This window comes from Strigops habroptila, chromosome 7, assembly GCF_004027225.2.
Source record: "Strigops habroptila isolate Jane chromosome 7, bStrHab1.2.pri, whole genome shotgun sequence".
Taxonomy (NCBI): Eukaryota; Metazoa; Chordata; class Aves; order Psittaciformes; family Psittacidae; genus Strigops; species Strigops habroptila.
The window spans coordinates 12,297,022-12,313,055 of NC_044283.2; the positions used below are offsets into that span (position 1 = coordinate 12,297,022).

The following is a 16,034-nucleotide window of genomic DNA, read 5'->3' on the forward strand; positions in this document are numbered from 1 at the left end:
TTTCACCCAAAAAACGTTGATTTATCACAATCTAAACTTTTTACAGCACTGCTGCAATCTGTATATAGAAGGACAAAATACCCAGTTAAAATGAGTCTTTAAAGCACACAAATTAAATTGGTCTTGCATCAAACCAAAAAGGGCCACCAAATTTTGCTTGCTTAATCTGTGCTCTTACTCACTGTGTACTGGCAACCCAGCAGTGTTGATTCACTGCCTTGGAAACACTCACCTGCAGACAGAAGCCAGCCCGAACTGGGCTAGATGAATCACAGTGACCAGCCAACACTGTTTTCTTGCCTTTTTCAAATGTGTAGTACCTTGAGGTTACTCTTTTCTAGGTTATTTATAGTTTTCCAAAATCCTCAGGAATTTTTTCCTCTCAAGATGCCTACTTCAGATTTGAACTCAATGGGCTGTTTCAGCCAAGGTACGGGCAAGAGATCATGTAAGCTGAATTCATCTGAGAAATCAAGACAGAAGTTAACATTGCTTACTTGCTGGAATATACAGAGATTAGGAAACGTCCTTGAGATATCCAGTTTTATCAATTCCAAGCTCGCTTCTCTGTCAGCTGCAGAAAATCCAGCATCTACAAAAGCAAAAGTTATGCATTTATTACATGGATCAGCATATGCCCTTTTCCCCCCTGCCCCCAGTAAGGGTTAGCTTTACACAGTTCATTTATTTCAGTGCAAATGCTAGGCAATAAGGGCTTAGACAGGATAATTCCCTGAATTGGGCACACAGGCTAAGAAGCAAGTAAGTATATCCTGACTCAGAGCAACCCTACAGTGCACATTGACCCTCAATATGTTTTGAAGAGCTGGGGGAAGGTGCAGGGCAAGGCAGGCCAGGCACTTACTGGTATCTGCTGACAAATCACTAGACAGACACGAGCCTGTTAACCTGTGACCCCTCGCCCAGCAGCTCCCTAAGTAGCTGCCTCTGTGGGAAGGCTGTGATGGGAGAGAAGTCCTAAAGCAGCAGCATTTCGTGGATGACACCTTTCTCTACTACTGTCAGGTCTCCTTCCAAAAGAATGTTTATTTGCTCTTTGTATGGGCTGTTAAAGATCATGGATGCTGCATTACACTCTCTGTAACTGAAATGGATCTCATACAAAGTAAGTTTCTAAAGTAAGTTTTATTTCTGATACCAAAAAGGTTTATTTGTACTTTGTCTGCTCTGCTTAAGCATAGTTGGGAATTACCTACTGCTACTTACTGAGGAATCAAAACCACTAGCCAATATTTACACCAGTCACAACAGCATCTACACTCCAGAAAATAAAGTACAAGAGGAAGCTGGAAACATACTAAATAGCATGTTCCCATAAATACTCATCTTATTTTAGACACAGACAACCTTAAGAGAACAAAGCAGGGGATTTCCAATCAAAAATACTTTTCTGTTGATAAATGCCAGTGTGTATGTTCTCCTTTTTCTGCTCAGCATACTTACCAAAGGCAATTTCATGCATCTACATGTAGCTTTACGCATTCTCAAAATCAGACAACTCTTCCAATCAATTAGTAAATCTCAAACCACTTTGCAAAAATAAACTGCTGTTCTCTCAAACACACCCAAGAGACGAGCTCAAAGCTGCAATAAGGGACTAAAATGCAATTTTCTGCTGTAATTTAAGTTTCAATCCCAAAACTACAGACGCAGCAAAGTATTTTAGTGCTGCAATTAAAATTGTAATCCCCAAACTTTCCTAGTTTTCCTACAAACTGGCATCAAATCAGAACTGTACCTAGAAATGTTTTATAAAGAAAAGTGGAGTGTGTTTTATAAGAGACCATAGTTTCATTGAGAAGAAAGAACACAGCTCTTTCTTACTTCCACAAAAATAGGTTTTCTCTTTATCCTTATAGCTGATTTGTTTGTTTGTTTGTTCAAGAGCTGTGATTTCATTTTAAGCAACAATTGTACAAAAATCTCTATTCTGTACCACAGCATCCATCACTGATGAGCAGCATACCTTCACCTTCTACTTCAGCCCCTCCTGTGCTAAGCGATCGCCATTTCTCTTTGGCACGAGCCAAGCAAATATCATACAGTTCTGGAAGAAGAAAAGCAGAAAACCAAGTCCATGATTTGTATATGCTCATGTCCAGTCAGGCACCAACTACCCACCATATGAGCAATGCTGTCCCAGCCGTTATAAGAAACTAACACAGTAGTTGAACTTTCTAAGCAGGTTATGGTTCCAAAAGACTGTTTCAGTAACTTAGAACTTCTGACTAAGTGAAAAGGAAAGGCAATCTAGGCACAAGTTGCCTTTTATGTTGAAGTAATTACTTTTCTTACACGGCACTGATGTTCATAACTATAGTCTGATGGGATAACTGGGATAGGTCTAGCAAATTCCGTGGAAGAACTACACCAAAGGTAACTTAGCCAAGCACAGAAAAGTAGCACCGTACCCAAGTAGTACAGGCAGGCTGCCGCATTTCCATGTTGGAATTAATTCCATATGTTAGTCTTTCAGAGCGGTGCTTTTCTGTACTCTGAAACAGCACACTATTTCCATTTTCACAAACACACACATAAACAGAAGGACAAATTTTCCCAGGGGTTTTTTAATCTCTCACAAACCCACCGCCTTGCTCTAAATCAAAGGAAGCACGCTATACGCGCACTCACAGGCACTGCAAAATTAACAATTCTAAGTTTCAAAAAGAGCAAAAAAGCTCGAGTCATTAATTCCCACCATCTCCACCTAACATCAAAGCAAGCCACGATGACAACAATAATCAGAAACAATTCACAGCAGCAGTCCTCGAGCAGCTACAAGATTAAAAGACATGATATTTTTTAACAAAACACATCAAAGCAACTCAAAAAGAGCGTAACTAGATAACATCTCCTCACACCCACACCCCACGTTCTGATACACCGCAACAAACACACAACTGTCCTTGGACTATGTGTCTTTGTAAGACAATGCAGACCAAACACCAGTCTCACCATGGGTGATGTTTAACTCGTTGCCAATTGCCAGGCTCCAGACTTTGCCTCTCACACTGGGTGGAATGCCCTGCCACCACAGCTCTCGCACTTTACGGGAACAACACCTGTTTGAAGGAAAACGGATTATTCCAAGGAATATTTCATTGCCAGCTGAATTACAAACGCATCCTCCTACCACTGGTGAAGGGATCCAAACCAAAATGAACATGAACAGGCCAACAAGACAAACGTGATTTGCAGATACCCATTCTTTAGTACTATTTTGCTTTGTACTGTGAAGGAAAGCTCAATTCCTTCCAAGTTAATGGCTTATTTGACAGATGCACTGCAATCAAAATACCCATCATTTGCAACCACGCTTGAGCAGCAAGAACCATAGGGGACAAAACCAAGGAAATGAAAAGGAAATCTGTATCTATGCCACTGCCTGAAGACTGGACACCTCCATGCAAGATTAAATACAGCAAGTTACTGAGGTCTACCATCTCCCTGCTGCCCTCACCCTGCTGTGCAGACGAGATGTGCAGTTCCCCACGCAGCTTTGCAGCTCTAGCTCTCCAGAAAAATGCATGAAGATGTAACTAACAAGTAGCAACTTTTAGGTGGGAGCATTAAAGCCATTTTAAGAGAACACAGGCTTTGAAATGGCTGCAGCTGATGTTCATCAATCTGAGAGTCCAGAAGGAGGACCAGAATAGCACCCAAGCACCAATCAAAGCGCTGTGGAGGTTGGTATATGTTGCTGTGGTGGTGGTAGTTACGTTCAAAGGCAGAGGGGGCTGGTTTTATTAAGATGACTAGCAAAGTCCATGGAAAACTATAGACAGGGAAGATAGCTTACCAACTGCCTGCGCTGTGCCTCTGCAGGAAATCTTTTAGCACTTCAATATTTATTTTTTTAAATAACTCTCTCCTTATTTCTCTTTCCATCACTGATTATCCCAGCAGGTATAGCACTCTATAATTAAAGAGGCTTCGTAATACCATACACGTACTTCAATCTACATCTGCTACTGCAACATCAACAGCTCAAGTAGCTCATTTCTGATAAATGCATGGTGTTTAAGCAGCATGCTTCCTGCTTTTACATTCCCTACCACAGATCACTTCTCAGCATTTACACAGTTTTTGTCTATCCTAAACCTCCATTAAAGACAAACAGTAAGAATTAGAACTGCATCACTCCCAGCCACCTTGTAGAAAAAAGGAAATATAAGTTGCTACTTCTTTGTAGCTATCCAAAAGTGACTTCCAAACAAAAGCATCCAAGACCATTTTAAATTATACTTGCTCATTTCATAACTATTCAGGATGCAGACTCAGCAATTCTAATTAAAACACAGTCTAACATACTGCCTTACATAGTTTCCCAGTTGGGCAAGATTTCATTGTTCCAAGTTAAAACAGCATTGCCAATGCTCTCTTCCAGTTTACAGCGTTCTTCCAGTTGTTTCTTTCTCTTCTGGGCTTCTTTAAGCTCTGCAGAAAAGCAATTTCCTTCATAAGTTAATAAAACCAGAAACCAAATATCCAGAGTTAGCTAGTGACAGCTATACAGTCACGTAAAATCACACTATATTCACCTAAAAGTAGTATTCAAACTCTAAACATTTCCCAGACATATGGCAAGCTAAGCAGTGATGCCAAATGTGAATAAAGGATAAAGTCAAACTACGCATTAGGCCCAGTTTTGATGGATAGGACAAAGGGATTTAGATAATATATGGCTCCTTTGACCCTCCAAATCTAACCACATTAGTAACTTTGCATTTGCATCTCTGACAGCCAACAGCACCATCTAGTAGGACAGGCCAGAGTATTTCCTGCTAAAGCCCCACCCCTTTTGTTACGGCAGACTCAAAAATACCGGCTAAAATAATACAAGTTTTGTATTTTATTTGCACTCTTCCGTGTTGTCTTTGTCGATTACGATTCAGATAACTGTCAGGAAATCACAAAAGCCACATTTTTGATGCTACTTAGTGTGTGGTTAATCTAAATGTCATACACCATAAGTATATGTACACACTGTAAACCTTCAGTTCCTTAAAAAGAAAGCAGTTCTCACGTTAGGTTAAACGTATTTTACATTTTTGCATTATCACGCAGGATTTCGTCTTGCATCGTCAACTACTGTTCTTCCCACTGCAGAATCTGTTAGGACACGGGCATGTACACACACACAGAGTCTACAATATAGGAAGCTACTGACCTGACAAGGAAAACTAACCAAAGAACAGCAGTACCATGAAGCAGCACTTTGGAATGGGCACATACAGCCTGATGGGTCCATATTAAAGCCCAAGAGAAGCTGTGCCTGAGCAGAACCGCACCAACTGCCTCACAGTATTTGCTTTGATACAAGTCTAAATGCAGGCTTTCATTTTTTCTCTAAACAAAAAGAGGGTGTTTACATCCTTTGATTTCCTGACCTCTACACAATACATAACTCTGCAAAGCTGTTCATCTGAATTGGCTTTGGGGAAAACAGGTTTGTCAGGGTATTTATCTGGACAGAATGACATACTTGAGCCCAGTGAAGACAGCACAAGGACACGGCCCATTGCCTAAGCTGAGCATCAGCCCATTTCTCCCAATCTATCTACCCTTTGTGCAAAGAAAACAGAGAAAACCCCCTTGGATTACTACATGTTAAGTGGATATACTAACATGGGAGTCACATGAACTTCACTGGTAAGTGTATCACGTTCAAAACCACCAAAGGATATTTTTATTAATACGTCAACTGCAGAAAGCAAGCAAATCCTGTGTTCACGTCACCTTCCCACACTTTCTTTTGGCTCAGTACTTCTCAATATTTCCAGTAGTTCTCACTGGACACAACTTCTATGAGTCTAAATTCCCTATTATTGCAACGCTTGTTTTTAATTAGAAAACCCAGATGGTCAAAAATATCAGCAGAAGGAAACCACTGCTGTCACCTCTACCTCATGTGCATGGTGCAATGTTATTGAGACACTTCTGTGAACAATGTCAGAGAAGAAATGATGAGAAAAAACTTGGGAAAGCTGTCAATCTGAAGTGGGAGGCAGATTACCAAATAACTATGTAAATTTACCTACATGGAAAATCATGTATTTATGTACTACAGCCTGAACAGGTTGATCCCAACATTAAACTATCAAATATCCTGCAGTTAAATAAATAATTCTAGTCTTCACTAATTTGACTGATGAACTACTTCGATATATTAGTGTTTAAACCTACAAATACCACTCAGTTATTCTGCTGGATTCTAGGGCTGTTCCAGCTTGGGGTCAGGCTTTTTAATAAAACTACCTTCATTCCTCTCTCTTCTCTGGATTGATTCTTCTTTGAGAGGAAGTACTGATCCCTCACGTTACAGAGCAACAGACTGACACAAGTGCATCTCAGGTTTAGAAATACCCCTTAACTTTATTTCTCTCCTCTGAAGACAAGAAATTCCATCACCTCTTTTTTTCGCTTGAACCACCATTTCTTCGTACTGCTGCCTGTGTTTCTGAGCTTCTTCTGCAGGTTTTGCAGGGAGGTTCCTTGAATTTAAAAGAATAATAATCAGTATTTAAAGTTGGCGTGCCTGTCTCAAGAAACTTCTAGACCCTTCTGAAAGGAAAACATACACTGCTCCTGTCAAAATATTTGATCAAAGAACAGAGCAACACATCCTTGGAAAGAAATTTTTGTTGCCAGAGTCAGCAGAAGAGAAGGAAAGAACACTGACCAGCTCTGAGTACTTTTATACACAAAATATGCTGAGTAATTTCCTTATGTTCGGTAATTTCAGCATTTTTATTATTGAACCAACTGAACCCACAGGCTGATCTTCATAAACAAAGGGACTATACTGGTATATGCCAAGCTGGTAGTTTTGTTTTAAACTGATCTCTATAAATATAAGACCATACTCTCTCTTAGTATGCACCTTGTTTAAGTGTTAGACCCACAACTTTCTTTACCCATGCAGTAATGACTCCCTACACCAGCTTCTTTTTCCCCTCTGCTCTCTGAGGCTCCATTTCTGTTTTAAAGGCTTAACTCATCCCCCTTGCTTCTACAGCAACAAGTGGCACTGAAGTCATCCTCTACATGCTCCCATTATCAGTATCAACTCAGCCATTTTGATCTGTGGTTAAGGCCTGGACTAGTAACATCTCTGCCATACAAATCCACATGCTCCTATGTCAGACCACATAAACTTAAGCTAATCATACTTGTAATGAACATAACCACTATGTATCTCATACAACTACAGGATCATGAAAATATCAGAATAGGAAATGGCTAAGTACTTTGTTCTTCCGTATTGTAGAACACTGTATTGTGTTCCTAGCACACTTTATATCTTTAGTTAATAAAAAATACATGCCTTCACTTTCCCACTCCTGCAAGGTGTCACACATAAGGCAGCTGCTAGCCAGCAACACAGCCACCATTAATAGCAGCATGCTTTACCATTTACACAATCATATTACCTGTGAAGCATGCACAGCCGTGTGACACATGCCTATGAATACCTTTGAAAATCAAGATTGTTACAAGAACAGGGAAACTGGATTTTCACATGAGTGTCTTTGTTAACCACAGAGAACAATCTACTCCTTTTCCAGGTTCATTTACGTAAATTGACCAGCATCTTTTTAAAATCCAAAGCTTTAGAAATGATGCGAGTAGGAAAAGCTCGAAAAGGAAAACCAGATGAAACAATGTATGTTCTGGTAACTTAAATTCCACCACTTAAATTATTTGTCCTATCTCTTAACAGCATCACCACACATGTGAGATGACAATGATCACGGCCAAGCTGGACAGAGCCTTGGGTGACATGGTCTAGTGTGAGGCGTCCCTGCCATGGCAGGGGGGTTGGAACTAGATGATCTTAAGGTCCTTTCCAACCCAAACCATTCTATGATTCTATGTTTAGTATCTAATCAAGATTCAACTAACAAACCCTACAAGTGAGTGCAAAATCAAGAGTAGCAGTTTGGAAAAAATCTCACTGCATTTTTCTTCTGTACACCTTAAATCTTTCTGTCATAGGAAATGAAAAAAGAAATTACTTAAAGCCTAATAGGTAAAAAAAACCCGACAGTATGGAAAGTGTAAGTAAACTACTATAAGAAGATTCCTGAGAGTCATCAGAGGACTGCACTGTTGTCCAGAGCAGTTTTCCCTACTAGACAAAAGACACGATGATCCAGTTGTCTAGAACCTTAATACTCTTTCTGCTACAAGTTCCTCAGTCTATCAACAGTAGGAAAGAAAGCAAACTCTGTTATCCTGCAATGTATCACTAATACAATCTGTCTGAATACTGTACTTCTCAGATTCTCTCTCATGAAGCATGATTTTTAACAGACAGGTTTTAAATACAACTAATAAGCTAGTATCTGTTGTTTCCAGCTGTACATAATAAAACCTGCTATAACAAATAATCATTAATACATTGTTCTGGCTGTCCCAGAAAGTCCTGTCACAGTCTACCAGTCAAGTCAAAAAGTGTCTTAAATAACCCTACGACTAGACTACTTTGATATGATCATTCTTCATACAGATTTGTTGATGAAAACACAAGCCTATGCTGTGCCAGTTCTTTACACCACTGCACAGCTATGTTAGAATTCAGACACCATGCCTGTAAAGCTGGGTGTCATTCAGAAACTGGCTAAACATAACTGAAACTGTGTAATTCAGAAGTAAACCACAGTAAAGCAGGTGCCAGTGAATTGCTATGGAGTTAGGCTGCATATACAAGAATATCCTTGCAGCAACAGAAGCATGAAATAACTTACCAAGCACTTGACAACCTTTAAAATGCAATGCTGAACCCACTGCAGAACAATCATTACGGTGTTTCATTATTTATGGAGGTGTGGTCTTTCTCTGTGTAAACAGGACACTGTATCCTTGCTTCTCGATTTCTGTAGCATTTACCAGCTTCCCTTTTATGCTTACATTCTCCCAGGGAAAATAAAAATCCCTTATTCATGTTTAGAAGGTAGAATTACTCAAAACTAGACCTCTGCTCTCCGAATTACCTCCTGTCATACAAGGCCACTGCCTTTATTATAAAATAGTTACTTTTGAGTAATTTTTCTCATAGTCATCCCACTATCGTATTCGTTAGCCTGAAAAAAATCTACTTACAATTTTAAATCATTGAGTCATCAAACATACACAGTAAGAAAAGCATCTCTAGACAAATTTTAAGGAGACCCTCACTGTGCTGCTTCCCCAAACTTACGCTGGTCTATCCTCTAAAATAAGTGCTGTAGTGGAGAGTGGTTCAAAATCAAGATTCTTCCTCACATTCTGTTTAGGAGAGAGTGGCTTGTGAGCTCGTCCAGTTTTTTCTTCATATTCCTAGAGAAGAAAAAGACAAGGGCAAGTTACAAGAGCAGAGAACACCAAGATGATGCACGTGAGAATCTGAAAAGGGTCTGCAAAAGTCTACAAGATAAATGGTTTCGCATCTCTGCCCAACTGAGTCCCTTTAAAGCTTTTCAACTAAGCAACCTCAGAATTCAAATCAATGTTCAAATTTGTGTTCAGGAGTGAGTTTTGATGGCTTTTTTCCATTCCTTCTATTTGTAGAAACATCTTAAGTTCCTCTGGCTTTTGTTAAAGCCTGCTTTTACAAACAACAGCTAAGAAGGACCTTTAAACCAGCAGATGCTATTTGAGGGAGAAAATAAGACCTGTTTAAAATATTTTTGTTTTGATTTAGATGGTTTTGAAACTGAAGGCAAAAACAACCACAAGAATCTTGTCTTAAAATCTCATCATATGATTTCTCCTCCCAAGCTATTTTCAGCTGTAACAGTTCAACGATGGCAAAAAAGTTTAAATCACGGTTAGACAGAAACCCCACATGTGTTATGGTGCCTTGAAGTTTAACAAACCTAAATCATACCAGAGCATAAGGTATGAACTTGGGTTCGGAATACAGACACTGCCACACAAGAGCAAGACTTGGCAAGAGGCACCAAGATGACTGGTGTCTGGAGCTAGTGACATATCAAGAGAGCCTGAGAGACCTTGGCCTGGTCAGCCTTCAGAGGAGAAGGCTTCACAGGGATCTTCAACAGCCAGCAGTAATGGGATGGTGAAGGCAAAGTACAAGACTCTGAAGCACTTACACAAAGAACAGGAAGACAACAGGCACAAACTGCTACATGGGGAATTCTGATCTTAGCGAAAGAAGAAATCACTAGGAGGGCAGTAAAACCCTGGGACACGGCAGAACCTCCAACCTTGAAGGCATTCACAGCTCAGGTGGATGAGAACCTCGTCTAAGCTCTCTCTGAGAGGGGAGTTAGCCCTTCAGAAGTCCTTTCACCCTCTATTAGTGTATCACTATGACCTGCATCAGAGGACGTGGCATTACATGTTCCATGCTGTTTTTATTTTTCCTGCAAACACTGTTTTGGAAATAAATGTACCGAAAACATGACCTAATGGCATAAAACCTTTACACAACTCCTGTCCTACTCCAATGCTTGAAGTACTATAGCAAGCACAAACTATTCAGAGTATCAGTGATATACAAACAACACACAGTGTTAAAAGCCCATTAGAAAAACCAAATCCGTATTACAGATACTTCTACATTCAACTTTATAATGAATTTTGCCACTGCTAAACCCCACCTGCTCCCATGTGTAGCTTGTTTATACCATTTCCATTAAAAGGAAACTACACTGTGAAAACTAATCATCACAAATGAGCACTATGAGCACTGTTCCAGCCATGACTTTTTCCCATGAGCACAAACAGCTCCTCAAATGATACTGATTTATTTCTTTTAACCTAACCTGTCAATTACATCAAAACTTCTTTGGTAATAGATTCAACCTTTCCAACACATTCAGAACAGCCTGGACCATTCCGAAACTAAACTGGGACCCCTACTGCTTCCAGGAAGGCCATCTCCTCCAACCCCACCTTAAAAAAAGGATGGATAAATCCCACGCGTGAATGCAGAGCAACACAGCCATGGTCGTCTACTCTCTGCTGTACAATTCAGTTCTAGTCCAAACTAGTTCTGTGGGTACCGGTCTGTGAAGCTCTCGGGACACAGGGACGCTCTTTTTCCTTGTTTGTTAACTGGACACTGCCTCAACAATCAATCCTCTGATACCCGCACTGCTGTGACGCTAAGCACTGTCATGAATCTGGAATGTCTGGCTCATTGATCCCAGTTAATACTGCTGTGCATGACATCAGTGTGAAAAGAAGGTAAAGAACCAAGAAAAACTTATCTGAATTACTGACTAGTACTTAGCTTTGTTTAGTAAAGGGATAGTGCTCACACTGAAAAAACCGTTCACTAAGTCAAAGCCTCCAGAGAGAAAATAAGCAAAGAAATATTGTAAGAAGGGTATTGTGATCAAGAGCATGTTCAGAAAGCTGAGACACTATCCTTGCATTAGTAACTCCTTGAAAGTGGCTGACAGTGACCAGGGTGTGAGTGCACCACACTAACATGCTTCAGCTGCACCATCAACTGCAGAGTGTAACCTCTGTGCTGTCAGGAATGAAGTTCCTGCCTATTCTTTCTCCCAGTTTCTATTAGGAGACTGATTTTTTATTAGCTATTTTTCACAAATTAACATAGTCAAAGATTAACCTCTATTACTGCTTCCACAGACAAGGTGAACCTTGTCCTTAAATCTAACATTTTTACTCCTTTGAGACACTGCTAGTGAAAGAAAAAACCACCTGGTATCTACAAGGAACTGTTGATGTGCAGAAATCATCATATATTGATCTCCCTAAAGCCTCACAGAACTTGACATTAAAACACATGCACCCAAGGCATATTACAGCAGAAGTTCCAGAAAAGCTGCTTAATTTAGGCTTACGACAATTACTTTCAAGGTCTTCTTTCTCCGAAAGAAGAAAAAAGAAGAGCAAAATTGCTGCTGGAAGGTAAGAAAACCATACACACCAGGCTGCAATGAGGATTTTATTCTGTACAGCAGAATTCAAATATCTCATTCAGCTAACACAAAGTTTTCCAGACCACATACCATTCTTCCAAGAATTTCTTGCTGAAGGAATGTCTTATTTTGGGATACGGGTGGCTAGTTACACAATTTGCGTATTAGTACAGTTATTCACAGCTCTTTAAGAGCCCACCCTGCATTTCAGCAAGTATTCACTGACGTGTTCTCCTCAGCACTACCCTACAGCAAAGCAGCCAGAGCAGCACAGCAATGGGAGTGGCACGTTTTAGCAGATTACGAGTCCTTTGTAGTAATTTCATCCTTTCCAGTGGTAGCCAAAAAAGAGCAAGATGTCTGTTGGGGACAGTCGTTACCCAAAAGACCAGGTTTTAATTAGGGAAAATTAAAAAACCAAACACCCAAAAGTCACAGAAGACAAAAGCTTGTGAAAATGATCTTTTATTCCAGTAAGGAGAATGCCATTTCGAAGAGAGCACAATGTATGATATAGCAGTGAAGCAGAATGAATCCTCCACAAACTGATACTAAGAGTATCTGCTGACGGAGCAAGTAGAAGGATTTGCACATGCTGCAATAGGCTGAACCACACAATAGCTCATTTTAAGCTTTTTCTTTTCAGATAAGCCAGACTCAAATCTCTCACAGGTACAAATAATTCAGCATCTACTTAAATCCTACACTGCAATTAGGGCTTACTAACCTGATATGGTTTCAAGTTAATTTTAGGATCAATTTAGGATGAACTGATCCTGTATGATTTAGAATACATCCTTATCACTGAGATCTCTTAGGCTTCCTTCCAGGTTTCGTCCTTACCTATTCAGCATTCAGCCACAATAGCTAAACTAGGGTTTGAAGATGCTCTAAGAGAACGTGCTGTAGATTAAAGCACTGATTTAAAACAAAGCAAAACAAACAAACATACCCACAGAAACATCACACACACACACCCTGAAAGCGAGTTTAATTCTGGGTGGAACCTGGCAGCTTTGCAGTTGAGATGCAAGAAACTCAAGTTCTGCTTATCCTCAAGAAAAAGCAGCTAACCTACAAAGGGACCCTGAACCACCTCTATGGAGAAACACAAATAACCCACTAGAGCACATCACCCGCGCTAACCGGGACAGGGCTGTGAGGCTTCCCACACGCTCCGAGCCTCTCCGGGGACCAGCAGTACCGAACCCACCGTAACACAACTGCTCTACCAAGGTCATCTCGCTCCAGCCCCGCTTGTGCAAAGGTAACCACTCTCCAAGGAAGCAATGGGCAATGACCGCGCCAGGTTCCGTAGCGGCACACTCCGCACTGCCCCACCGCTGCCCCGCAGCCCAGCGCGGGACGCGCACCCGGCCTCCGCTCCCTCCCACCCCGTCCCCCCGACCCGAGCCCCGGCAGCCGCCGTGCCCTGCCCTGCCCTGCGCAGCCCCTTGCGGCCTCGCTCACCATGAACGCTGCGCTCCTCACAGGCGGCGGCGCCGGAGCCCCATCCCCGCCCGCCCCGCCGCGGCGCCGCCCGGGCCCGCACCGCGGCCTCGCGGGCCCCCGCCCGCCCCGGCCCTGCCCGGGCCGCCCCCCGCGGGCCCCGCCCCGCCAGCCCCGCTAATCACCCGCGGAGCCGGCGCACCCGATCGGTGCTCTCCGTCTCGCCTAGCGCTGCCTGAGCACGCACACGGCGCCCGGCCCCGGCTCCGCGCCCAGCCGCTCTTCCCTGCCCAGTTGGGCGGTAGGTGCGAGGTGGGAAAGTCAAACCTCGCACACGGGACGGGCATTAGCCGCAGTCATCTTCGCTCCTGCACACAGCTGCGTTCCTGACAAGGCGGCATCCCGCCCCGTTGGATTCCCGCCCTCTTGCTCCCGTCCCTGGCTCCCGGTCCGTTTGCTGGTGGCGGGTATGGGCAGGGCTCCCCGGGGAGCCAGCCCCTGGAGCGGTCCCGAGTGCGGGAGCGGGTACAGCGCACCAGCCCCCAAGGAGCAGCAGCAGCGCTATCCGAAAATGCTTCCTACAGCGTAAGCATCTTTTCAGTACACCTCGTGCTCTGTCCTCCTCAGACAGTTCTAAAAGATACATATAAAAATCTCTTCCACAGTTCAGATAATATCCAATATTTATATATGGGAAATATTTATATAATTAACAATATTTCATCTTGTTAAATATTTCACCTCAATCCAGATGAATTAAGTTTGCCATTTTCCCCTCTGTCCCCTGCTAGCTCACGGGAGATACCCAAGTTCTTGTGGCACCATCTTTGGCAGACTCCCATTTTATCCTACTGTCTATTCATCTGCAACCCTGACTTGTCCTTTTCACACACTCGACTAAGGATTTCTTATTCTTAATCTCGCTGTTGGAGGTTAAGGTTGGCAGCTGCCAGGCTACATTTGCTGCGCATGGCCTTTATCAAGGCCTGATCCTGAATCACAGAACGAGCAGCAAGGACCAACCTCAAAACAACCAAAGTCACTTCAGTTTTCTGTTTTCGAGAGGTGGTTTTGTAAAAGCTGAGATAACTTATTACTCAAAACCAAGAGCTGATACAACAGCTAGTAACTTTATCTAAGTCATGGACACAGCCATATTACACCAGTGAGGAACAGCTCACTGTTTAACAGTATCTGAGCTTCATTCCTACCACCACCGATGACGGACATCAGCCATGCAAGCATCTGGTGTCGGAGCACTAATAATTACCACAGTGGCAAGTCCGTATGAAAAGCACTACAGCCTTCAATGCGAATGCTCTTTCTCATGAACGATCTGAAACAGCAAATTATTGCATATATAAAAAAACCATTTCTGTAAAATTACAGCTATTAACATAGAAAAAGACTTCACATCACGAGGAAGAGCAGCCTTAGGTGGACAACGGTATTCCTGTGCTAACTCTCTGTACTTTCCCAGGCTGAAAGTAGGACAATATTGCAGCTTGTCCAGAGGTAGGAAATAGCCATGTGTCAATCCACAAGCAGACGAGCTCAATCAACTAATCATTCCGTAACATACTGCCTGGGAAGGAGCGATGCCTGGTGATAGGGGAAGATGCCTCTGTGGGGTGAAAAGCGAAGCACGGCCCTAACTCAACCCCTAACAAGCCACACGTTACACTGATAGTTGGGAGCAGTCACTATTTTTAGTGCTGCAATTATAAGAGTACCTGAGGCTACTGGAACAAGTTATGAGCAAGCCTTAATTACATGACATTTTCCCACTGGAATTCCCCCTCATTCAGCATACAAGATAGGCGCTGGACCAGGACTGCGCAAGCAAACAGAAGCTGGGTTTTGACTCTGCTCCCTAAATACTGCCTCAACGTTCCTGTCTGTTGCTTCAGAGCTTTCTACTGTGCGTCCATCTGCAATCTCTTGCCTTTTATTTATCAAGTGGTTTGATATCAACCAGATAAGTTGAATCTGGTGCACATCCAGCACTTCACTGCCCTCCTGGCCCCTCACATGGGTTTTTTTGTGCCACCAAGTAGTGTGTGACCGTACAATACACAAGATTGGGGAAATGATACTGCTAAAAACTAACCTTTTATTTTGTTCGATCAGTTTGGTTCCTCTGGTAGTGTTTGCTGTGGGACAGTGTAAATGTGGAAGGAAAAGGAAGGAAAAGAAGCAAGCAGCAGGACTGTTTCTTTCAGAAGCTTAATTGAAACCAGCAAATCATGAAACCCAATCTTTGGGTTGGGGAACTAAGATCTGATTCTTGACATGGCACCAGGTTGTAAAAAAAGTAATTTTAACAGAGGCTTTTACATATACAGTAATCAAAGAGAACTTCAGAAGACTGACACCTCAGGCAAAGATCAGATTATGAGACTATCCTTCAAAACTTAACAGAAAGAGAACACAAACAGCTGAGCTCAAATATTAAACTTTCAAACAACTCCTTGAGGGATACATATGAGGGCTTTTTGTACTTCAAAACCAGTACAGAACTATTCTGAAATGCAATTAGTTTATTAGTTACTGATGGAACAACCTGAAAGATCCAAGTTGCACACTCAACCTGCACACTTTGCCAAAGTGATCTGGCAAGTTCTACACTTAATAGTTCAAGAACCATCGGCCCTACTTGCTTTA

At 42.1% G+C, this 16,034-nt stretch overlaps 1 protein-coding gene across 5 annotated transcripts in view; it reads right to left on the minus strand.

The window, feature by feature from the left end:
• Window positions 1-16,034, minus strand: part of TBC1D14 (TBC1 domain family member 14) — a 73,888-nt gene that overhangs the window by 22,174 nt on the left and 35,680 nt on the right. For 4 of the 5 annotated variants that reach the window (XM_030491613.1, XM_030491612.1, XM_030491615.1 and 1 more), the window contains exons 4-9: window positions 9,224-9,342; window positions 6,433-6,515; window positions 4,341-4,458; window positions 2,977-3,083; window positions 1,988-2,068; window positions 498-592 (exon numbers count right to left, since the gene is read on the minus strand). In XM_030491613.1, the coding sequence (XP_030347473.1) occupies window positions 498-592; window positions 1,988-2,068; window positions 2,977-3,083; window positions 4,341-4,458; window positions 6,433-6,515; window positions 9,224-9,342 (603 nt within the window). Of the gene's footprint in view, window positions 1-497; window positions 593-1,987; window positions 2,069-2,976; window positions 3,084-4,340; window positions 4,459-6,432; window positions 6,516-9,223; window positions 9,343-13,391; window positions 13,518-16,034 lie in introns of those variants that run through there. The other variant, XM_030491616.1, reaches the window with a different exon arrangement.